The 16461-nt window shown below is 40.6% G+C and overlaps 1 protein-coding gene across 4 annotated transcripts in view; it reads left to right on the forward strand.

Annotated features, from left to right (window-relative positions):
- Positions 1-3529: 3529 nt before the first annotated feature.
- Positions 3530-16461, forward strand: part of LOC109630033 (rho GTPase-activating protein 42) — a 62865-nt gene continuing 49933 nt past the window's right edge. The window contains exon 1 of one of the 4 annotated variants that reach the window (XM_069533945.1): positions 3530-3878. In XM_069533945.1, the coding sequence (XP_069390046.1) occupies positions 3725-3878 (154 nt within the window). In that variant the 5' untranslated portion in view covers positions 3530-3724. The remainder of the gene's footprint in view (positions 3879-16461) is intronic. The other 3 variants (XM_069533944.1, XM_069533948.1, XM_069533947.1) reach the window with 3 other exon arrangements.

The following is a 16461-nucleotide window of genomic DNA, read 5'->3' on the forward strand; positions in this document are numbered from 1 at the left end:
GCAGTCTCTTTATGTTTTTTTTGTTGGTCTCCATAGGTGCAGTCACAGAGAAAGACATGCATGGCCTCTCGGTAGAATTATGTTTGCATGACTAATATGAACGCGCAGCAGTCTTTTATGAGAGAGGAGTTCAGGGACACAGTTCTCTATTGAGCATCATCTTAATTAAACCAAATTTCCCTCAAATACTCTACAGGCAGCTATTTTAGATTGCAATTAGCCATGCTTCATACAGCTAACTATTTGTCCACAAGTCTCTGCTGGTGTGTATATTTGAAGACAACCTTCCTGCATAATTTCTGCATGCAGCTGGACTGTAGCACACATTTAGATTTGTTTTCAGAGAATTAGCAGTTCAATGAACCGCCGCTGTTCCCACGGTCATATCCCACCAAATGGATAATGCATGCAATGGGCATCATTATGACGGCAATAATCACTTATCCTGAGGCAAACTGGGCCCTCTGTCCAGCTTCGTCACATGTAGGTTTAATATAATTTAAGCGGTGACCACGGCGAGCGTCACATCGCCTAATGAATCACTCCGGGCTTCTGTTCAGGTTTCATTACCAGACTGGAGATCATCACGGTAAATGTGTGCGGTATGTGTAAAGAAACAGATGCAGCTGCCGTCACTGGTTTCTCGGGTGCAGCCAGAGGCCGGTCTCCATTCCAGGTTTGTGTCCTCACAGCTGTTTGACTGTTGCAGAACAGAGGCACAGAGTCCGAAATATACGCTTAGCACTATCGCCTCACAGCAAGGTTATTTAGCTTTGCATATTCTCCCTTTACAGACCTTGTTGGACGACTAAAAGACATAAAAACCTGAGTGGATATAAATGTACTCAATCTCAATGAAATGAAGACTGAGATCATTATTTTTGGACGACCTGATCTGCTGCAGGGGCATGATGGTACTTTTGGCCCGATAGCATCCTGCAATTGATCTTCTGTGAAGAATTCTGGCGTGATATTTGAGAGCCACTTCAAATCTGACGAGCAAATTAGCTTGGCTATCGAAACAAGCTTTTTGTCAGCTATAACTTCCAAGGACTTGGTGAGAGTTATTCAGGCTTTATTATCTCTATTAGTTAGATTATTGTAATTCCCCATGAATTACCGAGAGGTAATGAAATGCTGGTGTGGCGCAGTCATGTTTTTGACATTTGTTTGTACAAACCTACATTTTTTATATACATTTAATATTCTTTTATTTCCATATTTACAGTGTGTTCAGCACTTTGTTCCTCTGGGGTTGTTTAAACTTGTGAAATAAAAATAAAGCTTGACTTGACTTGATCCCTGGATTTGGGTTTAAGCACAGGATAAGCACTGTAGATGGATGGAGAGTCAAAGATGGTATACGTGCACTGAAGGATCCATTGAGATCAGAGGTGATAGAAGATGGTGATGGATTATTTAATTAGGGAATGCAGATAATCAGAGTTAAGAGTCTGTGTGATCTTAAATGTAACATTGTGCTCCTCACCTCTATACTCCACAGTGAGTGTGCATTGATTCCTGGGACATGAGACAAGGCCTCCGTCCTGTTTATGTAATATTTATAAGTTGGAAATCAGAAATTTGAAGTCGCAGACCTGTCTCCTTCAGCTACAGGACAAACAACCCTTCCAGCAGTCTCGCTCTGGCAGATCCATAATTTAATTGGGTCACCCTCGGGTGACGCAGGACATGCTTGTTAAAGGAAACATTCCTGGCATGCTGCTGAAATAGTTTTTCCACCTGATCAGATGAAGCACTTTTATATCCAGTACAGCAAGTGATAAAGTAATGGTGTAAAAATCCAGTTTGACCATAGACCTAGTGGCCATTGCCGGAATATGATGTTAACACACAATAACAACACAACCTAAATCACATGACGGAGCCCAGGAAGAGGATCTGTCTCCGATGATTTATCTCACAGTTACCTACGGCCCAATCCGCTATCTTGTTTGGAAAAGGTTGCTGGTTAGTCATCAGGGAGAAAAGGTGCAAGCCTCCCGTCAGAAAGCCTCTCCACACTTACAGAGCTTATATGGTTTGCTCTTGATAGTGAAGCACTGAATTATTTAAGCATTTTCATTTGTGTGTGTTGGTTCCAGCCAATGCTGCAACATCCGCCTGTCCATAGAGATATTTTTATTTTTTTACACTTTGCTCAAAGATAAAGCCTCTTCCCGGCCCCCTGATGCTGCAAGGCACCATAAGTAGAAAGAGTCATCCAAAAGACTTAGTGCCACTAGTGACAGAGCCTGTGCTGCATGCCCGCTGAGATACTTACATGGAGCGCGACACCATACTTCCCTGTTGCATGAAGAGAATGTGACAAATTCCCCTGACTCCAATTAGGCTCCTGTTTAATTACTTCCTTTTACCAAAGTATTAACTCAGACCCCTCCCCTCAAATCCTCACTAATTCCAGAATGATGCATTGTCATCCAGACTTTCTGCACCGTCTACAACTTTAAAACCCACAGACATGATTTAAGCTAAAAAACTAAAACCTCTTGAGCCCGCCCTGCTTTAACTCATCAAACTCCAATAATGTCACATTAAAGAGGGAAAACTGTGAAAATATATTTATAGAAACCTACACATGCATATCTTTTTATTGCTTTATTTAAAAGTAACTCTGGTTGTATCTGAAATACATCTAATGGACGAAGCCTGCATGTGAATAACAATGACTGCACTGCAGATTTTGTTTTTGTGAAGAATGGAGAAGTGGTCCACAGAAATGTAGAAACTGTCCTAAATGAACCAGCAGGAGTCACAAGACCACTGATTTCTATGATGTGGGAGACAATCAAAATGGAAGTGAGAAATGAATTATCATTACAGCTCAAATATTATTTTGTAAACTACGCTCCAAGCTTGTGGAACAAACTGCCGCTAAATATCACAGAAGCTAGTTCAGTAAACGTCTTTAAAGGGAAATTAAAAATTAAAAAGAGCAGGAGGAGCGGGCAAGTGTCTTTTCTGTTTTTATGCTTTTTCCTATTTAATTTAATTCCCTTTTTTGTTTCCTTTTTTAAAATGTCATTTTAACATGTTCTTATACCTAAAATCGATTCTCTAATATGAATTACTTTACCTTACATGTTTTGTGAAGCACATTGAGCTCCATTTCTAAGTATGAAGGTGCCATACAAATAAAGATTATCATTATTAAAGTAGTAATAATCATATTCATAATGCATAATAACGTTTGAATGATTGTTATGATTTAAAGGGGACCCTCAAACCTCTTGAACCGGCCCTGCTTTAACTCATCAAAGCCTAATAATGTCAAATCAAAGAGAGTTAGGGAAATATTTATATAATGGAAATATATATATATATATAACCTATATATAACTTATATGTTGTATTGTATCGAGCTGCTGTTATGTAAATGCATTATTTAAATCTTGTGATTTTGCATTGGATCGTTGACTAAAGTCTTTGGAGATAAATGCAGCTTCTCCCAGAATCCGTTTCTAAGTGACCTGAACTAACCAGCAGGAGTCACACCACCACACTTTTCTGTGATGTGGGAGGAAATCAAAGCGGAAGTGAGGAACTCACAGCAGCAGGGGAAACTTTTTTTGGGGGGAAGAAGTTGGAGACGGTTGAATCATATCGGAGCTGAGCGGGATGCGAAGTCAACTCTTTAATAATCTCAGAGTTTAAAGAGTGGTTGTGACTGTGTGTGTGTGCGCGCGCGGGACTGTGTGTTAGGATGGGACTCCCCACTCTGGAGTTCAGTGACTCCTTCGTGGACAGTCCGGACTTCAGGGAGCGACTCAAGTGTCATGAGATCGAGCTGGAGCGGACTAATAAATTCATCAAGGATCTGATCAAAGATGGAAACATGCTCATCACTGCGCTCAAGAGTAAGTGTCTCCTCCGTGTGCGGTGGGTGGCTCCTCTGGGCTGCGGGTCCCGGTCCCGGTCCGGGTCCCGGTGCAGAGCTGAGGATGCTTCTCTGCAGCCTGTTGACAGCGGCTCCGGTCTGAATCAGTCCCATTTATCTCACCGGGGAAAGTTTTCAGTCTCCACGGTGTTCTTTGTGCTCAGATTCTTCCTGAGACTCACTGGCATGCACAGACTTGTTTAAACTGAGGAAGAGTCAGAGCTGCTCATGTGAGAGGAAGGAGTTGAACTTCTGCTCAAAGTGACACGAGACTAGTGAAGGGTTAGAATTCACTTTAACATTTCACTGTCACCTATCAGAGGGAGTGTAGCCTGTATAGATATGTGTATATGTAATGTATGTGTGTGTGAGTGTGTATATACATATATGCATGTGTATATATGTGTGTATGCATATATATATATATATATATATATATATATATATATATATATATATGTATATACAGTATATGTAATTATAGATGTGTATATATATACATATATGCAGTGAAAAAACAAATCATGGAAGTGAGAGTGTCACAGCAAGATATTGAAATTCGCTGCCGGCCACGCACACGCCCCCTGACAAAAAAATACCAAAATACAACCTTTAATTAAAATGAACATGACATGTACATAATTTATAGTTGATGTGATGAAATCTGTAGGAGCAGCATGTGTGAAAGTGCCAAAAGTCATGCCAAATGTATTCAATAGAAAATGTCCGACTTCCTGTTCGGTTAGGTGAAGAGTGGCGAGAGGATTTTTTTGTGTCTTGGCATGATACACATCTGTGCCAAATGTAATTTCTCTGGGCGAGAGTAAATGAATAGGAAGACCATCTGTGAACATTTATAGGGGGCGCTATCGAGCCATTTTCAGATGTGCATCATGTTTCTATACCACCGGTACATTTGATGTCAACAAACCTTCTCTTACCACAGGGTATTTAAAAGAATCATCTCTCAGTGCAGATGAGGCCAAACGTATCTCCGTACTGGGTCTTTCTCTTTTGCAGGGAAATAGTTGTGACGGGGCCGGGCACAGGTGGAGAGGAATATGCTGCTGAATGGTTTATTCATGGCAGCGAGGTTACTCAGTAGCAAGATGTCAAAGGTCCATGCAAACAGTTTAATACCAAGTAAGACCTTAATGCTCCAGGTTGTACTCTGCACATACGGGTAGAATGAGACTCTGATTGCCTTTGATTGGGTTATTGATGCAGGAAAACATCTTGTCCCACCAGGTGGCTGGCCGCTCAGAAGATTAAAAATTAAAATCGAGGAATGCTAATCACCCGTTGATGAACCCTTATGTGTAAACTGTCTGAAACTTCACCACAGAGATGATTTGAAGGAACTTTGCATCTTATTTTCACGGTCGTTGAGGGGGTGTGAGGGTGCAGGAAGCCCAGGAGACGGATGTAAATTATTGATGGTCTTTAACTCGGGACGCCATCGAGGTTTATGACCCTTTATGACCTGCCATCAGTGGTGACATTACTGGAAGACCTTCCGCGGACCCCGTTTTAATAGTAACCATCTCAAGTTTCTACATGGAATGGTATAATTGATGTCTCTGCCTGTGCTGTCTGAGAGAATGAGGCCTGTTGAGCCAAGGTTGACTTCATGTTAATAGATTACCTGTAAAATGGGAGCACACATTACTGAAACCACACCGAGCTGCAGTTTCTGGTGTGTGTGTGTAGCTACAGCGCTCTGTGTGTGTGTGGTATGTGTGTGAATGGGATGATTGTCGTATGTGTGTGTACACTAAAAACAGAGGTTTGGTTATATATATATATATACATAGTTTTGGTTGTGCAGGTAAGATCTGTCTCCAGATGCTGTAAATAACTTTACCTCACTATTTATTTCTGGTACTTACTGTCCTCACCTGTTGTCTATAACAACCACTGACTTTTATCCCTCCGCTGAACTGCAACACACTAAAGGCACTCAGCAATTCTTGAGAGTGTTTCTCACAGATATGAGGCAAATAATGATGTGGCATATTTTGTCATTTGTCTTTATAGGTTGCCTTAAGCGTCACTTACTGTATGTAACAGTGACCATGCAGGAGAGTCAGATTGTGCTGCTGTAGCAAAGAGAGATGAGCTGGTGAAAAAAAGAGTGTATGTAAGGAAACAGGATTTACACTGCAAGGTACTGCAGAGATTGGCCAGTTGAATTAAAATGCCGGAGCATTGGACCAACCAGGCATCTTCAGCACTTCAAGCCCCACCCCAAAGATGCCTGTGCTTTCGTTGAGTACTAAAACATATTTTTTAATCAAAGCTAGGATTGGTAATGTGGAAATGAGGAGCAAGAGCAGGCTACACTTTAGGAACTGAAACATCCCAACCCCCAATCAGCCCTCTCACTACGCCCCCAGTACAAATAAATGTGCACTGCCTGACTACTGCTTGAAGCCGTCTTTTCCGTGACTCTCTCTTACTTCTGGTTGTCGTCTTACCAACCGCTCATTCAGACCCTGGTCCCTGTTCCTGCAAAGGTTCCTGGGAAAAGTTGCATTCAAAACGCGGCTTTAGTGGACTTATGTTTCAATAAGTAATCTTTGCAGTTTTCTGTGTTTTTTTATCAACTTGATTTTGGAGCCCCAGCTGCACTAAGCATTTTCAACCCTTACGACCTTGTTTAAATCAATCTGAGATAAGAGGGACATTCTTTCTTTATGAATTGTGAAGCTAAGGCCTCTGCCCTTCAACTCATAACGCTGTATCACTCATGATGACGTCGTTACGGTACTTTCCAGTGGTCAACGTGCCGTCACAGTGGGTGAAGGCACCAGGGGACTTCCTTTATCTGTCCTTTATCTCAAAAAACATAAAATGTAGTTTGCTCAAATAAAGTACAGAGTGCTGAGAAATATTTTGTGTTTCTATAGTCGGAAATCTGTTTGGATGAGTATGTTTTATTCAAAAAGTGTTATTATCATTTTATCAGTATTTTACTCATCAGTTATGATGGTTTATTTACTCACATTTTGGCTGAGGATGACTTTGGTGATAGAAAACATTTGAAAATACTCTAAAGTCCCATTTATAGAGTTCTAATAGCAACCAGAAACATTAAACTACAGCAAGAAAACTAATATATAACCAGAGGTGGCGAAAGTATTCACAATCTTTACTTAAGTAAAAGTACAGATACTTGTGTAAAAAAGGACTCTGGTAAAAGTAGAAGTACTGATTCAACCCCTTTACTCAAGTAAAAGTAAGAAAGTACAGGCTCTGAAATGAACTGAAGTACAAAAGTAAAAATGAATTTTTAACTTCAATGATACACGATGCCTCCTTTGATAACTCTGCAAAATGAAAAAGTTGGAGGCAAACAAATAAAGATAGTTTTCCTCTTTTTTTAACAACCTGCACAGATCTGGTACAGAGAAAAAAAAAATTCAGACAGAATAATAAAACTGAACTGAACAGAGGTCCTGCATGAGCACCTGGATCATTTTTACAGGGAATAAATGGATGGGGAATGTGCTTGTGTTGATTAAGTCCCTGCCCTTTGTACACACCGCCCGTCGCTACTACTGATTGGATGGTTTAGTGAGGTCCTCGGATCGGCCCCGCCAGAGTCGGTCACGGCCCTGGTGGAGCGACACGATCATACTTGACTTTCTAGAGGAAGTAAAAGTCGTAACAAGGTTTCTGTAGGTGAACCTGAGGAAGGATCATTACCGGTACAGCCGCTCGACTGCAGCCCGGTCAAGCTCCGGGCGCTTTGATTCTCGTGCTGCCCCCCCCGACGGCACACACAGGGGGCAAGCGAGCGAGTGAGAGGTGTGAAAAAGCGTAAAAACAAGTAATGATCTAGTTTTGAGAATGTAAGAAGTAGAAAGTACAGATATTTGTGTTCAAATATAGGGAGTAAAAGTAAAAAGTCATGAGGAAAACATATACTCAGGTAAAGTACAGATACCTGAAAAATCTACTGAAGTACAGCAACTTAGTATTTATACTTCCCACCTCTGTATATAACAATATGATTGTGGTTGGTAATAGCACATATAGCTTTGATTTCCAATACCACACACAATGTATTTTTCTTATAGATATCTGTTCTATAACATAACATGATAAATACTTCTGCTCCAAGAGGTGAAACGGGACATTACACTGAAAAGGTTAAAAAAAACTGATGATTTCCCTCAAATTCTTAATAACGTGGCATGAAAGAGAAAAATATTTTCCTCCATTTCTCCACCGTTATTATTATTTTTTTCATCACGTATTATGTTTCACGTTTGTGTCCCATTTGCAGTCCTCTCTTCTCACCACCTGTCAAGTACTGTTCAATATTCATTAGCCTTTTAGCTGTGGATTGACTGGCCGGCTCCCAAGGAAAATATTTGAGACTGTTTGGCTCACTTTACGTTTTGACCTTTTCCACCAGCCACTTGTTTCCTTGGCTTTTGTCATTTTACGCTAGCGTGCAGCTGGCTCGGTTGTGAGTTTGCATTCAGACATTTTCTGCTACACATCGATTCATTTGACAGAGGCGACAAGCTTTGTAATCGCTTCTCCATGATGACTGCACGTGATGTCACAGATGCTGCATCTATGTTTTCTATAATTTGGTTGAAACTGAGTTATTGGCAAAACAAGCATTGTCAAAAACTGTTGTTGCTGTGTGATTTTTTGTCGTAGGCCGTACACAATGTGGATCCCATTTTTTTGACATTGTTAAATGTGCATGAAAAACATTGGAAAATCACTGCACTAAAGGTCCAGTGCTGGTCCCAGTAGAGTCGGGCGGCTTTTGGACGATGGCGTACGTCCTTCACACATAATTTGTGCAGATTTGCAAAACAGAAATCAACTGCTTGTTCCTCGCTTGTGCTTTTTTTTGCATCCCTTTCTCCAAAAGCTCTCAAATTTAAACGGCGTTGTGCATTTAAAGTTATTGCTCAAAAAAGGCTTTTTAAAGGAGGTTTCCGTTTTTATAAATCTGAGTAGGATTTAGCCCATTATTATATTAGCTGTCTGTCTCCAGCCCATGCCCACGTCTGTTCACCAGCCTCAGAGCGACGCTGTACATGCTGTAATGAATAGCTGACAGGCATGCAGGTTGTTATTATGAAAAGTACAGTATTTAGCAAGTCTGTAAGCGGCACCTTTTAATTGTCCCGACTACGCCTGTGTATGTCAGAGCTCTTTAATGCAACTTAATCGAGCTGTAATTAGCGAGTGTTATTTTTACTGAAAGAGGACGTGACGTGTAGACATTTGGCGAAAAGTGATTTCACAATCGGCTTTGGGAACTCACAGTGTTTGTTTGTCTGAGGACAGATGATGCTCCCAAGGCTCAGCCACAGGAAATGTCCTGTAAACATGCTTGTGTAACCATCCCCCATCCTCCCTCAGATAGCGTTTGGGCTGACATCACAGTGTGTGTGTGTGTGTGTGTCTGACTGTTACTGTAAAACAGGCCGTGTGTTGCAGGATTATATCATTTATAATGTGTTGCTGCTGCTTTGACTACTTTGATAAATTTGAACTCATGTAATGGAAATGTAATACAGGAGTACACTCTGTGACTCGTTCGGCAGTAAAACCGAGTGGAGCGGCGAGCCCGGCTCACGCCGCACTGCGAGGGACTGGCTTGTTTTTGTGGACAGATTTTGATAGAAGGATTACACATTGTATTCCTAAAAGCTGCTTCCCCTCAGACTGTGCAGGGAAATGTGTTTGACTCCAGATTGAGGTCTGCTCACAAGCACTCAGTTGTTACTCTGTCAGTCAAAGTGATTGTCACACCGAGCACATCGTTCTCATGCCTACAGCTGGTATTTCTGCTGCCGCTTCTTCAGACTGAAATGGATAACATGTTGCGCCGTGTGTCTCCTCCGCTAGATTAAATATTAATTCACTCTCTCACGTGTTAAATGTTGCATTGTGCGGTGTTGTAGAGGCTATTGATTAATAGTGTGCTGAAAGCAAAGACTTCTAAGCAAAATGTTGTCACCCAATTATGCAAGGTTCAGTCAAAGGAGACATTTAGCTTTTTCAGTTTTTCTTTTCTCTTGTGCGTTAAAGGTTTTTTGTGAATGTTAAAGGTGTGCAAGATAAATAGCCCAAAGTAAAGGGAGCTCCTCTCCCCCACAGGAAACACGCTCCTCGTCATTAGTCCCGCCGACGCTACTCCATCATTGTGATGTCACAATGCTCCACATTTGCATAAGGCACACCTTGCGGCTAGTCTGACACGCCCCCTAATGAAGCCAGGTAACGCCAGATTGGAGGACGATATTTCCAACACACACACACTCACACAAAAGAGAAGTTGACCAATCAGAGCAGACTGGGCTTCATCTTGTCAGAAGCCAAATCCATCTCAGACTGCTGCAATTTACAGTGTGAGGAAAATGAACATTAGAGCATTTAAACATCTTCAGGTAATAACCCAAATTAAAATTATGAACATTGATATGAGCATAATAAGTCTCTTTTAAGATGAAAATGAGTCTAACTGATCACATTGACTTTCAGAAATGTTGCTTTGGTTACCGGTTAAAAGCAATGAATGCAGACATCTCAAGAAAACCATTTATAATACGTAAATCGGATGGCCGTGGCTCAGGAGGTACAGAGGCTTTGTCAAGTCCTTTGAGTTGATATAATATTATATATACTACATAAACCATCCCTGTGATGAACCAAAAGTTTGTCTGGTAAAAGTTGGTGGATTTGCATGTCAACCTACGCAGATGCTAAACTCAGACTTTGCCTGGCACATTAGAAACTCTCCAGCCCTGTGGGTTGCCAAGTTTCATCACGAAGTGTTTGCACAATGGGTGTTTAATTTAAATTAGTCGTGCACACCTCATGTTTTCTAATTGTCTTGGAAGCATCTCATTGCCTTAATAAGAGCACGACGACTTCACACTTAACGGATCTGTTGTTAAATTGTTTTTCTGGAAGTGCAATGCTAACGATCGCCACAGATGTAAAATCTATTTTTTGTTCCCGTTATGTTTTTTCCTCTCCATCAGAGCTTGTGTCAGTCGTGTTGTCTTTGTGTTGTGTGAATTAAAAATCTCTCAACTCAGTCCAAAGGCCGTGGACTCGGTGATAAATGGTGGAGGCTGGCCAGGCTGCCGTCTATCATTCCAGCTGATTGCAGGGGCTAATAACGGATCTTTTGTTATGTGGAGCTGAAGAATGAACTGTTGTGTTTTTGTTTTTTTTTACAATATATCACGGTAATTGGCCTCAAATTAAAATCTAAAGGTTATATTGATCATAAACGTATTTCCCATCATTCAAACTCCAGGTATCTCTGCGTCCTGTAAGACTAGAGATACGACCTTATATAGCTCATATCGATTGGAAAATCATTTCTGATCATATGGCTGGAATAACATCATCGTGACTTCACTATGGAGGAGAGATGCAATCTACACCCTATGTAGATGAACCCTTAATTCTGCCATCATATGGTATAAATGACATCATGATGACATCATTATGAAATGGCGTTATAATACCATTATAAAATTAGAATATAAAAAGGTTAGCACTGCTTTGGTATATACAGCATGCACACAGGGTATCTGATGCTTGTTACTAATAGTGGTCTGCATACATGTAGCAGATCACTGATTCCATAGATTACTGGTTATGTTTATCCAATCAAAATACCAGTATACCATCTTTAATAGCGATGCCAGTCATTACCAACCAGAATATTCATTGTAAAGTATAAAGTCTGTATGTCTGCAGACTGTATCACTGCTCCCCAGAGAACAATGTATGAGATGAACATCCTCCCTTCATGTTTTATGCAGCCATATTAAGAATTCACTGTTGCTTCAGACTCAGGTTGACCAACTGCCTCTTGAAGTTCCTGACTGCTACCACCTAAGTCAGCGTGCTGTTGGGTTATTCGATGAGGCTGTTTGAGGCAACTGCTGCCAGTGGGAAATGTTCAGCATGTTCCCGGTGGCGGCGGGGGTGAGCGTTTGTTTGGTTGGCTCTCCTGACATGGCTGCAGCCCAGCCCTCCACCACCACCACCCGCTGGGGCGACTGACAGGCAAACGTAATAGTAAGCAGGTGCAAGAGGCCTTACCTGAAGGGCTGCTCCCCCGGTACGCTCCCCCCAAATGGAATCAAAGTGGCACAATGCTCCCCACTGTTGCATCAAAGAGATCTCGCCGTGTCTCGTTAAGCTCGGTGCAAAGAAGCGTTCCCCTTTGAAGACCTTCTAATCTGAAATCAGCGGTGTCTCCCAGAAAGAAAGCGTCACTGTGGCATTTCTCACTGATGCACAGGCTGACAGTCTGCAGTCTCTGCTCAGGCTGCACATTATCACAGGACGCTTTAGTTTTTGTGTGTTGGGCTCAGTAAAAAGACAAAGTAAAGCCTGATAACATACATGCATCTGAAAGAGAAAAGCATTCAGCGTAAAAAGCTGCAGATCTTTCATGTTGCTTTTCACTGGAGCGTTTCTGCAATGGTTTGTATTAAAGCGCTTTGTTAAAACACCTGAGACTTTTCAGAGGAGTGAAAGCGTAACTCGGATGCTGCTGAGTAATTAGCGCTGTGAGGAGCGTGCAACACAGAATGCTTGCAGGCTTCAACACGCGTAAGTCAATGGGACATTTTTCAAATTCTCTCTAATAAGTATTTGAACAGTAGGTTTAACATTTAAGTTTTTCATCAAAATGTGTTTATTTTAGCTTCATTCCATCTCTTATCATTAGCACCTTTTCTTTGTGTGTTGTTTTAGACTATTTATATCATTCACAACATATTTAAATGCCTTTGCGTCCTTGGAGCAATGAAAAGACAAATGCTGCTATTGGAAATGAACTTAGTATAACCCACCCTTAGTACATTTTAGAGATACAGAAATTTTAATATTTGATGTTGCGCATGCATAATATAATAACACAAGGCATAATGATTATATGTATATTTTACGTGTAATATGACATTTAGAAACAAAGCTGTATGGATGTGGGACATTTAGGCAGAAATAGAGTTTGTGTTGTAAAGCATTGGTTTAATTTTAACAGAAAACTAATGTTTCATAGGATACAAATGTACCTTTATCTTTAAATATTCTTCATTTTGAATGAATGAAAATGTTTTTTATTTATTTGGTAAAACATTTTAATAAGCGCTACTGTACATTGGGTAGAATCTCAGAACTACACTTAAGTGGTGTTACAGAATTTTGTGCGTGTCCTCAAATTATATTTAATGTCCCAGTCGCTACAGAAGTAAACATTTACTTTAACTTTTTGCCAGAAAGCCACAGACTTCCCTTCAGTGTCGTCTGTGTTTTGTCAGGGTCGTCAGCACATGGAATTTGGTAGTATGTGGTTGCCTTGGAGACGAGATAAAGGCCGTACCCAGGGGACTTTGCTGTGCTCTGACTGACAGCCATAGTCCTCCCTCACATCTCACACACCAGGCGCTAACCGGGGGTAGCTGCTCCATGCACTCATGCCCTGGCTGTGTGGTCAGACTCGGCCCTCTTTGATTAAAAACCTGCACAGGAGGATATTACACCATAACTTTTGCTCGCTCTGTTTCCTTCTTGCGTGCTGGGTGAGATGAAGTGTTTGCTGTGAGTGATAATGTGAGGTGCTGAAGTGATTGATTAATTAGACCACATGAGTTTTCCATTTCTTCATCCTCTCTTTTCTAATTTCATAGTCCCACTTAAGATCCTCCAAGATGCTCCTTTTATTACTCCACTGAACCGCACAGCCCTTTTTCACACCACATCCTCAAAGTTGGCTTTCTGTGCAGTGGAGATGAAGTGAAGATAAAGTATCTGGAGAACCGTGTTGTTCTCCATCTACCTCCTGAAGGTGTTTCTTCTCTTTCTGTCTTTTATTTTTCATGTCCTTCCTTTCTTCTTCAATAGAAGCGAACCCGGCCTGCTGTCGTACGTCTGCGTTGCATCAGACTTTGTGAAGTGTTGTTGACTCTGATCATTGTAAAGTAGCTGCGACATGACAAGTCTGTGCAGAGCATCGTAAACATTAAAACCGGAGCAGCCCACGTAAATGTCACTACGTACTGTGTAGGGTATTCAGGCGCAATGTTTGTACACAATAATAGATTTCCTTTTCGAAACTTATATGTTCACTCTGCTGTTTATTAGACTATAATCTGATGTGCACAACGTGGGCAAGCAAACTGCATCACAGGCAAAGCTCTGAACAATCGGCCTTATTAAAATTTCAGGTTTGGAAGTTGACCAAGAGAAGAGAGTGACTGAAGCTGATAAACGGCCTCACAGCTGAGGGTCTTTGTCTGCAGTGTTTCCACGAAAACTTCCAAATGTACAGCGCGGAATGTGTTGTGCTGCTTCTGCCCTTACTGCTTACCTCAGGTTAAAAAACGTATCTGTTCATTTATCTTACTTTTTCACTGATTCTCTTGCCATTTATCTTTGCTGCTCGGCCCTGAAATCACTTAAAGTGAGGCAGAATATTCTCTGTGCATCCCACTAATGGGTCAAAGTCACTCTGTAAATAATGCATATAAATAGGGAATAAACTGAATTGTTGTTGCAGGTCTTTTTTGAGCGTTGCCCTGATTAAAATATTTATTCATGCATATCTTCAGGTGTAGACACAGCAGGATGGTAGTAATGAGCCTCAACATGTCTGCAAACCTTTCACTCTGCAAGTGTTTGTAATGACTGAAACCGACATTGTACATGGACACTAACATTCATTTAGTCAAGATGCAAAAAACCATTCATATTCATGTCTGTTGGGTTATGACTGTATATATACTTGTAAGAAAATATACATACATTTGTTTTTTAATATTAGTTCCATGCAATCAATCATCATGAGATTGTTCACGACTTCGTTGGTGTGGAAATCATGATAAACATTGGAAGGGTGCTGATATCACCAACGGCCGAATGAAGAAAGTGAAAAGCTGCCCCTTTATTCAGCTGACAGACAGACAGACAGACAAATGAGAGGATGCAGCTACAGAGAAAGAACAGTGAGTTCACTTATGGTTAGAGGACATTAGCTGCTAACCATCAGTCTCCATGTGAGGTGAGTGAGTCACTACTCAAAGCTTGTGGGTAGTGTAGTATTTGACTCAGGAGCAGAGAATCAAAGCTGTCCCACTTTTGAGCGACCTTCTGCTCCAGCAGCTGTGTCGACCACATCTCCCACGGGCCCTTGACACACGATTGCTGTTAAAGCCTAATGGGAACTGTAGCCATGAAATACTAATTACAAAACATGCTGAAAATAATGATTATTTTTCTAAATTAGCAAGTAAATACTTTGCATGTATTGCTTGAAAGTGTTGTATTCATGTGCCGACCCCTGTGGTTGTGGCATCCGAGAATGTTATAAGGTAAAATGTCTGAAAAGGACATTTTGAGAGATGTGGCTGTTTATGTTTTTAAATGCCTCACAGCAGGTTTTTCTGAGGTAGACGTATCAAGAAACCTTTTTAAATCTGATAAGAGAGAAACTGATCCATATACCTCTGACATTTTTAAATGTATGTACATTTTGTGAATATGATAACATTTGTTTTTCTATATTATATTTTCATACTTCTAAAGGTTGTCTTACCACAGCATTGGCGAAATATGTGTTTTAGCTAACTACCACAAAGTAGTAATCTAAATCTTGTACACTACCATATATTTGTAATTTTAACTTCATAATAAATAGATTTAGATAATTTTTGTGCTATGGACACATTACACTGGATGCTCTTACTTAAAGCAGAATCATGTAGTTGTTATCATGTGGACTCGTTTTTTTCTTCTATTTTTTCAGTTGTTGGCAGAACATTGTTGTATTTTTGAGGTTGGGGCCTGTCTGAATGTCAGAGCCGAAAGATCATCCATTATTGATGGTCCTGCGAGCATCTCCAGACAAGTCCAGCTAGGTATTGATCTCAAATCAGCAGCGTTAGAGTCAGGAATGATATGAGCACATCACTGGCACAATACATCTTCTGAAAAGGTCCACTCAGTGGCACTCGGGGGCAGCGACATGCACATGTTGTCCCAAACACTCGTCTGAGATATTGTGTAAGGTGTGTAAGAGCTTTACAATCTTCAGTCTTCTTATTCTGCTCCCCCAATAACTAAAATGCACTTAAATACAATATCATAAGGCTGACTGCCGGGTAAAGAAAAAGATGCTCACTGACGAATGAAAGTCTTTTTTTTAAATCTGGCTGTTTATGTGCCTGCAGAGATGTGAGCATTGATTTCTTTGAGCTTTTAAGGCCATTTTGTACCTTGGGAGGCCTGTTAGATAAACTGTTGTTGAAGAAGGAGGTTTGAAATCAGTATTCGTTATTACTCTGGAAGATAAACCTCAAACCGACAAGATATAGCAAACGGTAGGAAAGATTTGACACGTGTTGACACTCCAGTTCTAATCATTATTATAAAAGTTATTGGGCTGAATTATATTCAAAATAAATCCTATTCTGACAGAAAATACATTAGAGACTAGTCACATAAATCTAACTCTATTTGAAAATAAAAAATTTACAAAAATGATGATATGATTTTTATTT

Source organism: Paralichthys olivaceus, chromosome 11 (genome assembly GCF_024713975.1).
Source record: "Paralichthys olivaceus isolate ysfri-2021 chromosome 11, ASM2471397v2, whole genome shotgun sequence".
Classification (NCBI taxonomy): domain Eukaryota; kingdom Metazoa; phylum Chordata; class Actinopteri; order Pleuronectiformes; family Paralichthyidae; genus Paralichthys; species Paralichthys olivaceus.